This window comes from Chaetodon trifascialis, chromosome 21, assembly GCF_039877785.1.
Source record: "Chaetodon trifascialis isolate fChaTrf1 chromosome 21, fChaTrf1.hap1, whole genome shotgun sequence".
NCBI classification, from domain to species: Eukaryota; Metazoa; Chordata; class Actinopteri; order Chaetodontiformes; family Chaetodontidae; genus Chaetodon; species Chaetodon trifascialis.
The window spans coordinates 7,261,388-7,275,271 of NC_092076.1; the positions used below are offsets into that span (position 1 = coordinate 7,261,388).

General features: G+C 43.1%; 3 protein-coding genes across 3 annotated transcripts; 1 reads left to right on the forward strand and 2 right to left on the reverse strand.

Moving 5' to 3' along the window:
* Positions 1 to 33: 33 nt before the first annotated feature.
* LOC139350176 (zinc finger protein Pegasus-like) lies at positions 34 to 3,089 on the forward strand. Its single transcript, XM_070991339.1, has 4 exons — positions 34 to 305; positions 538 to 694; positions 781 to 969; positions 1,868 to 3,089. Exons 2-4 carry the CDS (start codon positions 559 to 561, stop codon positions 2,791 to 2,793), a joined length of 1,251 nt encoding a protein of 416 aa, XP_070847440.1. The 5' UTR covers positions 34 to 305; positions 538 to 558; the 3' UTR covers positions 2,794 to 3,089.
* An 835-nt stretch (positions 3,090 to 3,924) lies between these two features.
* Positions 3,925 to 6,050, reverse strand: LOC139350178 (L-seryl-tRNA(Sec) kinase). Its single transcript, XM_070991342.1, has 6 exons — positions 5,724 to 6,050; positions 5,065 to 5,320; positions 4,663 to 4,864; positions 4,481 to 4,556; positions 4,287 to 4,380; positions 3,925 to 4,200 (listed from the first exon to the last, which is right to left on the reverse strand). The coding sequence occupies exons 1-6, from the start codon at positions 5,940 to 5,942 to the stop codon at positions 3,983 to 3,985; spliced, it is 1,065 nt and encodes a 354-aa protein (XP_070847443.1). The 5' UTR covers positions 5,943 to 6,050; the 3' UTR covers positions 3,925 to 3,982.
* Positions 6,051 to 6,367: 317 nt separating this feature from the next.
* Positions 6,368 to 13,570, reverse strand: adam9b (ADAM metallopeptidase domain 9b). The gene is made up of 22 exons (XM_070991334.1): positions 13,424 to 13,570; positions 12,982 to 13,082; positions 12,816 to 12,892; positions 12,641 to 12,719; positions 12,483 to 12,559; positions 11,768 to 11,963; positions 11,595 to 11,657; positions 11,348 to 11,419; positions 11,059 to 11,228; positions 10,847 to 10,937; positions 10,225 to 10,355; positions 9,458 to 9,629; positions 9,175 to 9,264; positions 8,859 to 9,048; positions 8,531 to 8,642; positions 8,273 to 8,453; positions 8,055 to 8,141; positions 7,870 to 7,975; positions 7,267 to 7,408; positions 7,046 to 7,139; positions 6,853 to 6,890; positions 6,368 to 6,729 (listed from the first exon to the last, which is right to left on the reverse strand). The coding sequence occupies exons 1-22, from the start codon at positions 13,488 to 13,490 to the stop codon at positions 6,606 to 6,608; spliced, it is 2,460 nt and encodes an 819-aa protein (XP_070847435.1). The 5' UTR covers positions 13,491 to 13,570; the 3' UTR covers positions 6,368 to 6,605.
* Positions 13,571 to 13,884: the final 314 nt, after the last annotated feature.

The window sequence follows — 13,884 nt, forward strand, 5'->3', positions numbered from 1 at the left end:
CCTAATTATAAACTGTATCATATGGTGGTAAGAAATACTTGGGATGCTTAGTAACTCGGATAAGGTACACAAATAACACACTTATTTGAGAAGCGTTATTGATTTGAATGTTTGAAATAGCCGTACATATTCTTTCCGTCAGTTCCCGAAGGCAACAGTTGCATTTGAGGGGACGCGGAACACAAATGGATTAGCCAAAAACGGAAGCGTTCACCTGTTCGCAATTCTGTCCCGATAATTGGTGTCCATAAGCAAATTTACACACTTCTCTCCCCGCAGCGATGATGTTACTTAGATACTGAAAGGTAAGAGATGAACTGCGGTGAAAATGGCGTTGTATAATTGGTGTTAATAGTAATGAAAATGCCTGTAATGGTCGAGCTAGCTAGGCAACGTTAGCATTGTTATTCAATATGAGCTGACCATTAAGATGTTTTACAGGCGGCTACATTAGCTATTGTAGGTTATCAGCAATCACATGTGAAAACATAGTTGTCACGCGTCTGACTATGAACTCATCTCCGTTGGACCTTTCAGGTTCAATACCGAAGAGGGAAAATGGAAGAGATAAAGACCGAGCCGGTTGATTTTGTGAGGGAATTTCAAGAATACCTGACACAGCAAACCCAGCATGTCAACATGATCTCAGGCTCTGTTTGCGGAGAAAAAGAACCAGGGGAGCCGTTTCAAGCCGGTGGGAAGAGAGTACAATACATTGTGCAGCAGTACATCTTTAATGAGTACACAGTAAAGTCTCAGTCATTGTGTGTTTGGCTTCAGTTGCCCCCAGGAGTGAGCAGAATGGCATGGACCCTCCGTCCGTGGAGGTGAGCCTGTCAGTGGAGGATGGCTCAGATGTGCAGATGGACGGCTTGGAGAGGACCTGCGATGGGAAGTACAAGTGCAGCTACTGCAGCTATGCCAACAAGGGCATGGCTCGTTTGATAGAGCACATTCGCATCCACACAGGTGAGTATTCCCGCTGCGCCCATTCACTATGGCAACACCATGCCATGAAAAAAACAAAACAAAATATCTGTGTGAAACACTGCAGGTAATCCACACACACACACACACACACACACACACACACACACACACACACACACACACACACACACACACACACACACACACACACACACACACACACACACACACACACACACACACACCTGAGGAAGTGATGCATGCCAGTGGCTCTCAGGCTCGGTAGAAAGTTCAAGGTGATTCCCAGCAAAATTTAAATAAAAATAAAAATGTACTCTTCTTCACTTGGAATGCCCACAATCAGCTACTACATTATAGCTGATGGTTGGTAGTTCGATCCCTGGCCTAGACAGTCTACATGTCTAAGCATATATTGGGCAAGACGCTGAACCCCAAATTGCCCCTGATGTGTGTGAGTGTGTGTGAATGGATAAAAGCTCACAATGAGCTGCTGGTCGAGCCATCGTATGAATGTGTGTGTGAAAGGGTGACTGTGTGTGTGTTCATGTGTGGTTAATTGATTCCCAAAAACTCAGCTATACTGTGACTTAAGTGTCATCTTAAGTTCAACTGCTGTGTCACAGTTTCTCATTTGTCATATATCATTGTATTGTAGGATTTTATATTCAATGTTAACACACAATACTGTCTAAATGAACAATACAAAATTATTAATAAGTCATATTTGCATTAAAATGGCCTAAAACTCGTAATTTTAGTTTGATTTACAGTCACAAGCTAGCCTACATTAACTTGACAATGAGGGATGAAATATTAAAAGATCTTCTTGCTATCTCTTCTATCTCTCACAGCAAAGCATGCTGGGTAATATCATTATTATAACTGCAATTTTTTTCCTCTCCTGATTGTCACCCAGGAGAAAAGCCTCACCGCTGCCAGCTGTGCCCGTTTGCTTCAGCGTACGAGCGCCACTTGGAAGCCCACATGCGCTCGCACACGGGAGAGAAGCCTTACAAGTGCGACCTGTGCGCCTTCCGCTGCAGCGACCGCAGCAACCTGTCGCACCACCGCCGCCGCCGCCACAAGCTCCTGCCCACGAGGGTCGTCCGCTCTCCTTTCTCCAGCAAGAGAATGTTGAGCTCCCTGCAGAAGAGGACGAGCTCGCTGGGCTACGGCAGGCGGCTGCTCATCAACTTCAACCCTCCCTCCATGGGCTTGCCAAAGTCGGATTATCTGAATGACTTGTCGCATAAGATCCACCATCATTTGAACAGCACTGAGTATAAGAACCTTCCCAAGGTAGATGAGAACGACAGTCGCAGCAGAGGTGCAAATGGTTTGACTTTTAATAACCCGCTGGACCAGCTGTCTACACTTGCTGGACAGTTAGCTGATCTTCACCCTGAGTCTCAGACTCCTGCATCCCCAGACAGGGAGTCCTTAACAGACGAGAAGCCCATCCTCATCCAGCAGGTCTCTAGTGAACACGTTTCAATGTGTTCGAATGGAATGCAGACTTCACCGCCTAAAAAAGACTCTCCCACCTCGGGCCACGGGAGCTGCAGTCCCGTTCCCGGCCCCGGCATTGAGAGCAACACTCTCACTGCGAGCGTTAGCAACAGCCAGCCGAGCACACCCGCCCCTGCCCTGACCGCGCCGGACCAGCAGCTCTTCCATAAATGCCAGCATTGTGATATCCAGTTTCTGGATAATATCCTCTACACCATTCACATGGGCTGCCATGGCTATGAGCATCCATTCCAGTGCAATATCTGTGGTCACAAGTGCGCAGACAGATACGACTTTGCATGCCATTTTGCCCGTGGACAGCACAAAAAGTGATTCCCTGCAACGTTGATGCATATGGAGTCTCACATCCTGGTGTTTTCAGTATATTTCATGTACAGCATCTAAGCATGATGACACTTACTTACATTTTCTATTTCGGTTTTCTGATCCTTTTTTATTTTCTACTCACTGACTGAACTATATTGTTGCCTTACTGCAGTCCTACATGCCTCCCAGCTTTGACTTCTTCATATTAGATTTGAATTGACGCATGCAAAGGGTGGATTAAACAACTTCACGCAATGCAGCAGCTCTAAAAACACAAATTGAAGCTCACACAGCATCATTTCATCAGTATTAGTCAGGGCACTGTGACCACTGTCCGTCTTTGCCAGTGCAGCTGCTGGTGTTTGGCCATGTCTCAGTACTTTGCAGTGAGTTCCTACACTAAATCACAATTGCGCAGGCAGCTATATAAGTAAAATACACATTAGCAGTATTTAGCACCAAACATGAGTGCCACCAGCTCTGTATTCATTGTGGGGCTGTTTAAACTAATTTTGTCCACCATCTGTGCATCGCTTACATAGTTATACACCAAAGTTTCCATCTGAGGTGAATCAGCTGGACTCATTTCGCAGTGAGAAGCTGAAGAGGGGCGTTCAGAGACTGAAAACAGCCGAATTGGCTCATGATCTGTTCAAAACAAGTTTGTGTCCAACCAGACTTGTTATAATCTTGCTTCCTGTTCCCATGCTTATTTATACCTCACTCCACAGACTGCAGCAGGTGTCAACCAAACCAAACTGATATTTTAGGCAGATTTCAATATTGCTTTTGTCTTTTTTTTAGTTACTAATTTATACACATGAAGCAGTTTTCTACGAATATTTATACATTATCTTGAGTAGTTTTGTGGTACCAATTTTCAGTACGTGTAATATCACTGTCGCCACTTCTTATTTGTACAGGAGCAGATTTGTGTAAATCTCGGCAAAGACTTGTTTGCATGTCATCCTATTATGGACGGAGAGAAAGCAAGCACACACCAGGTACATGACCACTAGTGTGTCACTGTATCTTGAGTTTGAATATGTTTTGAGGAATTAGGCATTTGAAAAAAGTATTTCTTTCAAGTTTTTAAATCACCAGATAAAATGTTTGGATACATAAGTTTTCTCAGCAATTGTCTGAACTGTGGCGATTAAATCTGGCTTCGTCAAAATTCAAGAAAAGACTCGAGTCATTTATTCTCGTTCACGATTCTCCACAGGATTTCCTTTCTCTCGCGATCAAAAACGTCCACTGCTCTTTTCACCACACGTTCCACGTCAATGTCCTCTCCTTGAGTGAAAGACGCTCCCTGAAGCAACTGTCCCCGCAGGTTGTGAAGGAATGTTGCCTTGGAGTCGTTCAGTTGAGCAGCCAAAGACCTCATGTGCTCAGGGGGTACTTGATTTTCTAAAGGTGAGGAGACAAAATGATGATGCAGATGAAAAACTGAGAGAAATATCAACTGTGTCTTATTAATGAAGCTCACAACCGACCTCTGGCTGTCTTCATGGCTTCAGAGATGTGCCGTCGACAGGCCTGATCAGCCTGGTGAACCACACTGGTGGCACATTTCAGCCGGTCAGCCTCCTGCAACAGCGTGAGACCACAGCAACAGTCAGTTTTCCACTTCTGCAGCCGCATATTTAAAACCCACTTTCAACAGATTTAACGGGAGTTGCGCTGACACCGTTTGTTCAGAGTTGTCCTCAACCGGGCTCAGTGGGTTGCTCATTGCAGAGGAGATCAACTCCATCACCCTCTGGCTGAGGAGAAGCCAAACAGGAAGAGAGACACACAGAGCGGACAGGTGAACACCTGATGCATGCACGCAAACTTCAGTAAAACGTGTCAGTAACTGCTTCATCTTACGTGTCACATTTGGATAAACTGCTTGCGGTGTTGAGTGAAATGCTGTTTGTCTCCCACGAGTTCTTCTGTGGATTTGGAGCCTCCAAACGCTTCACCATCTCCAGGATCACCTCAGTGGGAATGGGTTCAGACCTGCTCTGGTTTCTGCTGATGCAGGAGTCCAAATCACAGTGCAGGTACACCTGGCAGAAACCCAGCGAATCTAAAAAAGGCAACTCACAATTAAACCTGAGGGACACTATTAAAAAAGGCATACGAGCAGTTTTGCATGTTTTGAGTCGTGAAACTTGCTTGAAGTCAGTAATTCATCATAGTTAACAGTTAATAGATGGCAGATTTGTCAGAATTGTGTTGCAAGACAAGTTAGTGGCCTACGCTGGAGACAGAAAACAGAGTGCTTACACTTTCTTGCAAGTTGGTACACTTCATATCTCATGCTGGGATAGTAGAAGTTGTCATCCAGTAGAAAAAGAAGTGGTGCCTGGTCAGCTTGACAGCGGTCCAGCGCTTCAGGCTGCAGCAGAGCTCGAATGCACCATTCCCACGCAGCCGTGCTGATCTGACAGCTGCTCGGCAGCTCGGGCAGAACTTGAGGTTTCTCCAAGAACCGTTCAATGCACCGCAGAACTGCCTGTCTGTGTAACTTCCATTCAGTGTGCTAGAAAGAGTGAAAAAAGGACATTTTCATGGCACAAAATTATAGTGAGTAATTGATAGGGACACATGAAAACCAGCCAACGGGGCCTAAGCTGACAACATATTCAGAATGCTTGTTTCGTCTGATCAACAGTGCAAAACCAAAAGATACTCTGTTAAATATTATAAATAAACTAAGAGAAACAGCAGGCACATGTGAGAAGCAGCAACCAGTGAATCTTCTGTCATTTTTCCTAAATTAATAACCTACATGATGAATCCATTATCACAATTTGGCCTTGTTGTATCATTTCTTACAATAACCATATATACGATATCATCAGATGTCACTTTTAGACTTAGTACGACCGATTTAAATCCGAAACTCGCATTAAAAATCTACCAATTTAACTCAGCTCTTTTACCATTTCTTGCTGTTTGACACCGTCCTCCACTATTCTGGTCTGAAAAGCATGCTCGGGGATCAGGTCATCATACGGCACCACACTGGCTCTCCAGCCGTGCTGTCCAGCGGTGCTGAGGACCTGGCGGGCCAGCGTGGACTTCCCGGCAGCAGGCAGCCCGCAGAGGACGCACAGACAGGCCGGAGGCCGGGTGACGGCTCCTGCTTCCTCTGCCGCCATGCGCTACCAGACAGCCGCTTTAAAACTCAGCTTTTTAACTTCATGCGGCATCCTCGGCTGGTTGCAGATGACAGCTTACTTCCGCATCATGTCGCGTCAAAGCGTAAGGAAAGCACGTGACTTTCGGCTTTTATCGTTTCAAAATAAAAGCCCATAGAGTGAAGCAAATTAAGTAAATGAGGGAGATGCACTTGAGACGTGGGGAAAATGTCTTCTTTTTTATCGGAGCTGTTTCTAAAAATCTACAGTGCCTCTCATGTAGTGAAACAAACCCACTACCCGATAGATGTTTTATTACAATTCCTGAAATCAAAATTCACAACATATTTTAAATAATGAAAATGAAAAAAAGACTGAAAAAATATACACAATAGCACAAAATACAAATGATTTTGTTCCCCCCCCCCAATAATGTATGTGCATGTATTTCCAATGAGTGATAAACAAGAATCCAATACAAACACATATATTGCATTAAATATTTACATGTCCTGCAGCCTCGTCCACCATCATGTCACTACAGTTAACCTTAAAAAGGTGCTGGCAAACATTTACCAGGAGTTAATTATTATCACAGTGTTTTAAAATAGTCTCTTTATACAGTGTGGAGCTGTGGACAACTCCAAATGTTCACAATCCAGTTGAAAATATTTTGTAAAAACATCAGTTTGGTAGCTTCCTGGGTGGGATTGCCTTGGGCACTCCGGGTCCCTGCCTGGGAGCTGGTGGTTTTGCAGGAGCCGCGCTTGGTTCTGTATTCCAATAGTCCAGCTCTCCATACCTGAAGCTGACAAGTTAAGTCCAAATTTAGTTAAATCAATTATACAGGTTTGCTTCTGTATTAAAAGTTTCAATTTGTGTGTGAGAACAACATGTATTAATCGAAATAAAAAATTAAACTGGTTCATACCCAGAAATTGGATTCGAGGCAGCTGGTGGATATCCAGGCTGGAATTAGAGGAAAAACAATATATAATTCTCTTTTGATTGACTTATCTCTGTCCTCATGTGTGACTGTATTTTTAGGAAATGAAAAGCTGCAAAATCAACACTGCACTGCCTCCCCTGCAGTGATGATTATTAAGAAAAACAAAAATATTTACCATATCAGGAGGAGCCTGCGCTGGAGGCTGAGTTGTTGCACTTGTCTGAACGTTGCTGTTTGACTGGCTATTTACATTTCGAGCATTACTTGACCTGTATTAAAAAAAAACAAAAAACAAAAAAACACATGAAAAGCAATAATGTCTTCAAAATATGAAACGTTTTAAAAGCAGCATTTAAAACATCTATCCATATATTCTCAACATGAGGTGATGTTTACTTGAGACGGCTGGCGAGGCCTCCTTTCAGGCACGGGTCCAGGGAATCTCTCCTGAAGACGTAGAGCAGCACCAGAATGAGAAGGACCAGAAGAGGGACCACCAACAGGAAGAAGATCAGCAGGCCGTCCCTGAGGGAGTGGTCTGAGGTACAAAAGATCACGTGTGAAAAAGCAGCATTACAGTATTTAACTGCGCACACCAGCGAACACATAATCCCAGCAGATTAGCTACAATTACAACAGTGATTTGCTGATTTTGCAGTGATTTTTGTTATGATGTTTTTAATTAATGAATAAACAAACTGGCATGAGGCATTTTTAACATTATTAAAATGATCTAAGACCAAGGAACCAGTGCTACCACAGCCATGCCAGCAGAGGACAGAATGATTAATAGATGAGTAATATGAAGACCTGATAAAGGACTATTACAGGACATGCAACCTTGTATTAGATTACCGCCTATCGAGTGGTGCATTTAGAGAACTTCATTGCTGATTTCCATATGGTTCCCCAAATAGAGGTTTTGAGTGTGGCATTAGGTGAACTGTAGATAGTAGAATACCTGTGACTTTCTGTGAGATAGAATCAAGTCAAACCCACCTATCTGTGCGGGACCACTGTCTATGCTGCCACCTAGCCCCTGCTTGTCACAGTAAGGTGGGGCCCACCCGTTTTCACAGTGGCAGCGCCCTTGGTTATTACATACCTGAAGGACAAAGCATGTAACAGCATAGTCAAGCAAAGTCACTATTGGCCGCTAAAGGTAGGTAAAGAAAATGTCTTACCCCTCGGCCATTGCAGGTGGTCTGGGCATCACAGTCCAAGTCAGACAGCAGAACAGAGGCGTTCACACACTGGAAGTCCAGGCAGGTCTGAGAGAGAAGACTTATGACTTATTGCTGCACTCAAAATGAGTCATCAGGCATCATTTTAACAATGCCAGTCCTGTCGTGGAACAAGTCAAACCACATTTGTTAGTTTCCAGTCTTCAAAATCTGTTTACCTTTCCTTTGTCACAAGGGCTGCCAGGGTTGACGTAGGCAGGATCCAGCACATCTGTGCCGAGGTTGAAGTCTGCATTGATACAAACTGATCCCTGAATTGTTTGGATGCTGACCTGGGCTCCAGGAGGGATAGTGCTGAGGTCCACGTTGGTACACTGCACCTTTCCACACTTGGCATTCCTGCATTACAGGCTCAGGTTCACATGCAAAAGTCAATTGTACCGAGAGGACGGATGACTTGATTTTTGAGTACTTACGCTACAGAGCATTTGATAAACTCTCCTTTGCTGTTCCTTCCACAGTTTCCAAATAAGTTTCCTCTCGTATTTGCATGCTCGAAACAAATGTCATCTGCTTTTGTTGCTGGATCTGCTCAAGAGAGACATAACATCCAACATAAGATATTAATGATAAGAGAAGTGAATTATTATTTTCCTTGGTGATCCCTGCCTCCTGGTAGACTTTGGGCTGACGCATTATTAGCAAGATTATCCACTGTCCGGGTGTTACACAACCAGATAGCAATCTAAAGTTTCTGGTTATATTAGCTGCAGTAATCTTTGTAACAAGCATCATTGAATGTACCTGGTGCAAAGAGATGCTGGCACTGGAAATCATACGTCTGACATCGGCCCTCATAGCAGTATGCGTCATGACAGGGCAGGCCGTCCAAGATATAGAAGTCATCCGGACACAACCCAGTCTTGCCATCACAGTATTCAGGAAGATCACAGGAGTTGGCAGACTCTCTGCATGGCGTTCCAGAGACTCTGATCTAAAACAAGAAAACAATCTCCTTCAACAATAGAAAAATAACTACTCTTTGATTTCCTTAAGTAAAATGTATTTCCTCAATCCAGCGCTGCTCCAACTCCAGCCTTAAGTCCAACATAATGCTGACCTGACAGTTGCTGCAGCAGTCCCCCTGAGCACAGGTGGACCCGCGGGTAAATTTACAGGTGGCAGCATCACAGCACCTATTGTTACATTCCTGAATGAAAGAGAAATGGTGAACATTATTATCACCACGCTAAAAAGACAGAAAAAGAACAAGAACTTAACACTGCCAGAATATTTTTATCGTAAGATCAATGAGGTTGTACCATGACGTATGTGCACTCTAGCCTTCAGCTCTTTATCTTCCTGTGTGTGTGCGTGAATTTATCTGACAGTCAGGACTCTACCTCTGGTTTGCCACAGTCACACTGCTCTCCTTTGTCCAGACGGCCATTGCCACATTCAGCTGTGCCAACCACATCTGATGTGGAGGGCTGGTTTTTCAAACACAGGCCCCCTCCACGGAGGATGAGCGTCTCAAAGTCTTCGCCACTGCAGCGGCTGAAAGTGGTGGAACCACTACAGGGTGACAGGATAAACCATTAGTGGAAATACCCATTTGGACAGACCTCATATTACAAAACACTCTCTGAGTGTAGACCAGTCAAATGTTGTTGTTTTTTTCATTAATTGGCAGGTTTTTTTGTATGGGATTTTGGGAGCATGAACCTTGAACCAAAAACATGAACCTTTGAACCAAACAATATCAGCACGAAGTGTGGGTATTTTAGATTACATTAGGTACATTCAATTTTGGTCCAAGTAAAAGTAAAATTCTTAAAACATCATACACTTGCCTCTTTTAATCTCTTGATAAATGGACTGATTGTATATGCAAGTGTAGTTTTCAGCACAGTATGAATGAACTGCCTTCAAAAGAGGCATATTGCACTTAACGGGTGAAATTCTGTCAAATCCAAGAGCGATTACAGTACGTACAATACATGGACCATGGGCATTAAACTGAATTAAACTCACAGAAAACAGAACTGCTGTCTGCCAGTTTTCATGGAACAAAGAGTATTTTTAATTTCAGGGAGGCTGTGTAAGACACTATGGCTCTTGTAAAAGGCACAGAATATACCATGCACATTACACATTTAAGATGTGTTACCTAGCACTGGCTGCCATGATGCAGCTTCCTCCATCACATTTGCAACGCGTATCGTCGTGATTCATCCCCAGGTTATGGCCCATCTCGTGGGCCACCACAGTGGAGACATAAGCCAGGTTGTTGCCGCTGAACTGTGAAAACACACCCAGTGCATACAGTGCCAACCTTATCATTCTCATCAAAACAGCAAAAAATAGGCTTGCCTTCTCATAAACCAGAGCATTGTTAAGTCACAGTGAAAGAGAGCATCATACTTTCATCATTACTTTTTAATATGTGTTCTCAAACTCACATATGTTACATTTAAGTTATCAGTAAAAAACTGTAGTTTTTCTTTCCAGTGTGACATTAAGGGTTATTAAAACACCAAAATACATCACAGCCCAAAGGAATGCAAGGAATCCAACAACCCAAATAGAGGTGCCTTGTCACGGAGCTCAGTAAACTGTGTTCAAGTCGAACCTGTCTGACTGCTGGGGTATTCGGAGCCTGGAAGTATGAGCTGCACTTATAGGACTTCCCATGAATAATGCAGACAGTATCAGTTTCTGCACAAAAGCTCACGCTGTCAAAGCACCACAGTGTCAGCTGGTGTTAGGAGTTAAAAGGGAGTTGAACTAACCACGTTGATTCCTCCAGAGGTTGCTACGGAGCACACCGTGCCCACAAAGGCCATACCTAACACGCCTCCATCGTAGGCCTTGGGCTGACCACTGTGAAACAAGTGCAACAAGAGACAAATCATGAATTTGACTACATTTCAGAGCAGTTCAGACCATGTGGCTTGCATGAAGCAATCTAATCTGATGCCACCAAATGACACACGTTACTTACACGATGAGTTGACCGATGTCATGTCTGATTTTTGGCAACAGAGAACTTTTCCTCCACTTAACAAACCTCCCCAGCACGTCTCCCGCAGAGCCCTCCACACTAAAGGGATTACTGTCCATAAAAATCTCCAGGCCTACCAACGCCACGCGGATATTCAGTGCCTTGTAATACTGGAAAGGAACGGAAAATAAAAGCAAAAGTTTAAAAAGCACAGCACAGCATTAGCAGAAAAACATTAGACGTAAGCAGAATTAACCATAATTTCTTTAAAAATAATTTAAAATCTCACCCCATCAAGTAGATTAGCCATTTCCACCATTTCCTCTCGTACTGCGGTTTCATTTTTTTGCTTGAAATTATACTGTGAATACAATTAACGCAATAATAAAAAACTATTTCCTAACAGTTAAGACAGACTGGTTAATACTTATAGTACAGCACAGGGAAAGCACTGCAACATTAGAAGTCAGAGAGAACAGTAAAAGTGCTCATCTACTAGCATCTACCAGTGACTTCATGAACAGATCAACACTCACCCTGAGATTATCCACCACCAGCACCAACTCCACATAACTGGTTTGAGGTAAATTACGCTTCCTCTGTTGAAACAACAAACAGTAAAGAAGAAAAATCAGCTCATACACTCTGCATTTTAAAACCTGCCCATGCTACAAACATAAGTGTGGGTGAATGGAACGAGAATCCTAACCCGCAGCAGAGAGGTCAGCGATTGGCCAGGCTCAAAGTCTTCATGGCTGTGTGTTGATGATGCAGCCTCGTCGACGACCCCACATGTGACGGGGTCGGACTGGACGTCCTTCAGTAGGTACAGAAGGTGGTCGTTGGTGGCAGACTGTGGCACAGGCTCAAGACCATAGGTCTCATTTTCCAGAATAATCACACCCCTACCGAGAAGTAGTGAATAGCGGATACACTGTTGGAGAAATATTTTGTCCTGAAGCTGGGGTGTGGCAATACCACACCACCACACCTGCCATCATATTTACTGAGAAACAGAATATACAGCTAAGTTTGGTAAAGTTTGCCAAAAAAACCCCCAGATACTCTTTCTATAATAAGTGGGAGAAAATATCTGAGATGATTATTGTCAAAATTCAATGTGTGACTCTACTTGTGCCTTGATACTCTGGCTGAAATCTAGAGCTGCAACGATTAGCTGATTAATTGATTAGTTGATGAAAAGATTATTTATCGCCAACTATTCTGACAAGAGATTATTGTTTCAATCATTTTTAAAGCAAACATTCGGTGGTTCCAGCCTCTTAAATGTAAGGATGTAATGGATCAGTAACTGGGACTACAAAATATTATGAAATGATCATATAATTATCACACAGTTCCACTGGAAGTCACTTAATGTTGAAGCCCAGATGTGGCTCCATTTACAAGAGAGTTGCTCATACCTGAGGCCGGAGCATGTGCTGAGCGCTACCAGTGAATCCTCATAACCCTCTACCTTTCCGTGATAATAGCAATGCACCTGTGAAAAGCAAAGCAGACAGGTTCAAGGGTTGATCTGCAAACAAGCCGAATTAAGCAGAATGAGGAAGTGTTGGCCTACATGTGGTTTTGGATACGATGACTTGTGGCCACCAGTAGCGTCTTGAGAATACTGAACAAAGTTCGGGTGTAGAAAGTCTCTGACAAGAGGGGAAAAACATACACAGGGTATTTGATCTGAGGCGTTAACAAAGACTTGCATTGATGTTTTAACAAAGAGCAAAGTTTGTTCCTACCTGTTCTTTTGTAAATGAAGGAAGTGCTTTCTGTTGTTTATGATGAGTGCATATGATATTGTCTCGTCTCCATATTTCTGAATAGGACAAAAACAAGAAAGCATCCTTAATGCTGTCATATTAAAATATCAATGAAAAAGATAATTTAATCAGGTTTGTTACCCACCTCCCCTGACTGTCTGCTGACACTCCTTGTCCGCCTGTGAATCACCTGAGGGTTTACAACGGAGTACTTGGGCACTTTAAATGGAAGCCCATTGAGAATGTCTGGAAGAAAGGCGAACATGCAGAAAAACTAAATGTTGAGAAATTTTTCTGGGGTTAACTAATGCCTTTTCTTTTTGGGACACAAATAATTCAACCATACAATAAGAAAAAGGAAAATCAATTGAATTGAGTTACTGCATTTTAAAATCTCCCTTTAAAACAAGAAAACAAACAAACTTCACAAACATGCTTGATGGCAAAAACAAACAAACAAGCAAAAACAAAAAAGACCCAAACCTCCCAGAATGCCCAGCCATCGTTTCTAACGTGTATAACAGAAACACAAGCTCTCTTTTTCTGCTCCATCGAAAGACCACACAACATGTAAACCAAATCCTCACCTTCGTTTTCAATCCCAGAGACGGAACTCAGCGAAAAAATAGCGAATAAGATGAACTTTCTGACCATGATCCCGATGAAGGTGTGTGGATTATGTCCCCATTTAGCCAACACTCCGTCGATTATTAATGAATTCACTGTCTGTGCCTTTGCTTCCTTCTGCTGGTCAGGTACGTCATGAGGGGCGTGGCTAACTACAGGTGAGGAGCGTCTGAAGAAACACTAAAACAAATAAAATGCAAAGAGGAAGTGACAAGACATTAAATATTTGAGAAAGGACTTACCACACTCAAAATGTCACTAAAGACGACGGCGTAAATTGAGGTAAGTGTCAACTGACGCTTAGATATAAGCTTTCGTCCTTGTTAACTTTCTAAAATGGATGAGTTTCTGTCCTCCGTTATTCCGTTTAGACAGAGTAAGTCTGACATACAATAAAGCATTTTTACAATGGTGCCTGAAT

Bases quoted from the DNA above. Each gene is read 5' to 3' on its own strand.
- LOC139350176 (XM_070991339.1), top strand. From the start codon at position 559: ATGGAAGAGATAAAGACCGAGCCGGTTGATTTTGTGAGGGAATTTCAA. The intron at 695-780 runs GTGGGAAGAGAG...GTTTGGCTTCAG, and splicing joins AGGGGAGCCGTTTCAAGCCG to TTGCCCCCAGGAGTGAGCAG. The intron at 970-1,867 runs GTGAGTATTCCC...ATTGTCACCCAG, and splicing joins GCACATTCGCATCCACACAG to GAGAAAAGCCTCACCGCTGC.
- adam9b (XM_070991334.1), bottom strand. From the start codon at position 13,490: ATGGTCAGAAAGTTCATCTTATTCGCTATTTTTTCGCTGAGTTCCGTC. The intron at 8,142-8,272 runs GTAAACAGATTT...CTTCTCTCTCAG, and splicing joins GCCCTTGTGACAAAGGAAAG to ACCTGCCTGGACTTCCAGTG. The intron at 7,409-7,869 runs GTGGGTTTGACT...TTTGTACCTCAG, and splicing joins CAGTGGTCCCGCACAGATAG to ACCACTCCCTCAGGGACGGC.
- LOC139350178 (XM_070991342.1), bottom strand. From the start codon at position 5,942: ATGGCGGCAGAGGAAGCAGGAGCCGTCACCCGGCCTCCGGCCTGTCTG. The intron at 4,865-5,064 runs GTAAGCACTCTG...TGCCTTTTTTAG, and splicing joins GTACCAACTTGCAAGAAAGT to ATTCGCTGGGTTTCTGCCAG. The intron at 4,381-4,480 runs GTGTCAGCGCAA...ACGCTGTTGCAG, and splicing joins AGGACAACTCTGAACAAACG to GAGGCTGACCGGCTGAAATG.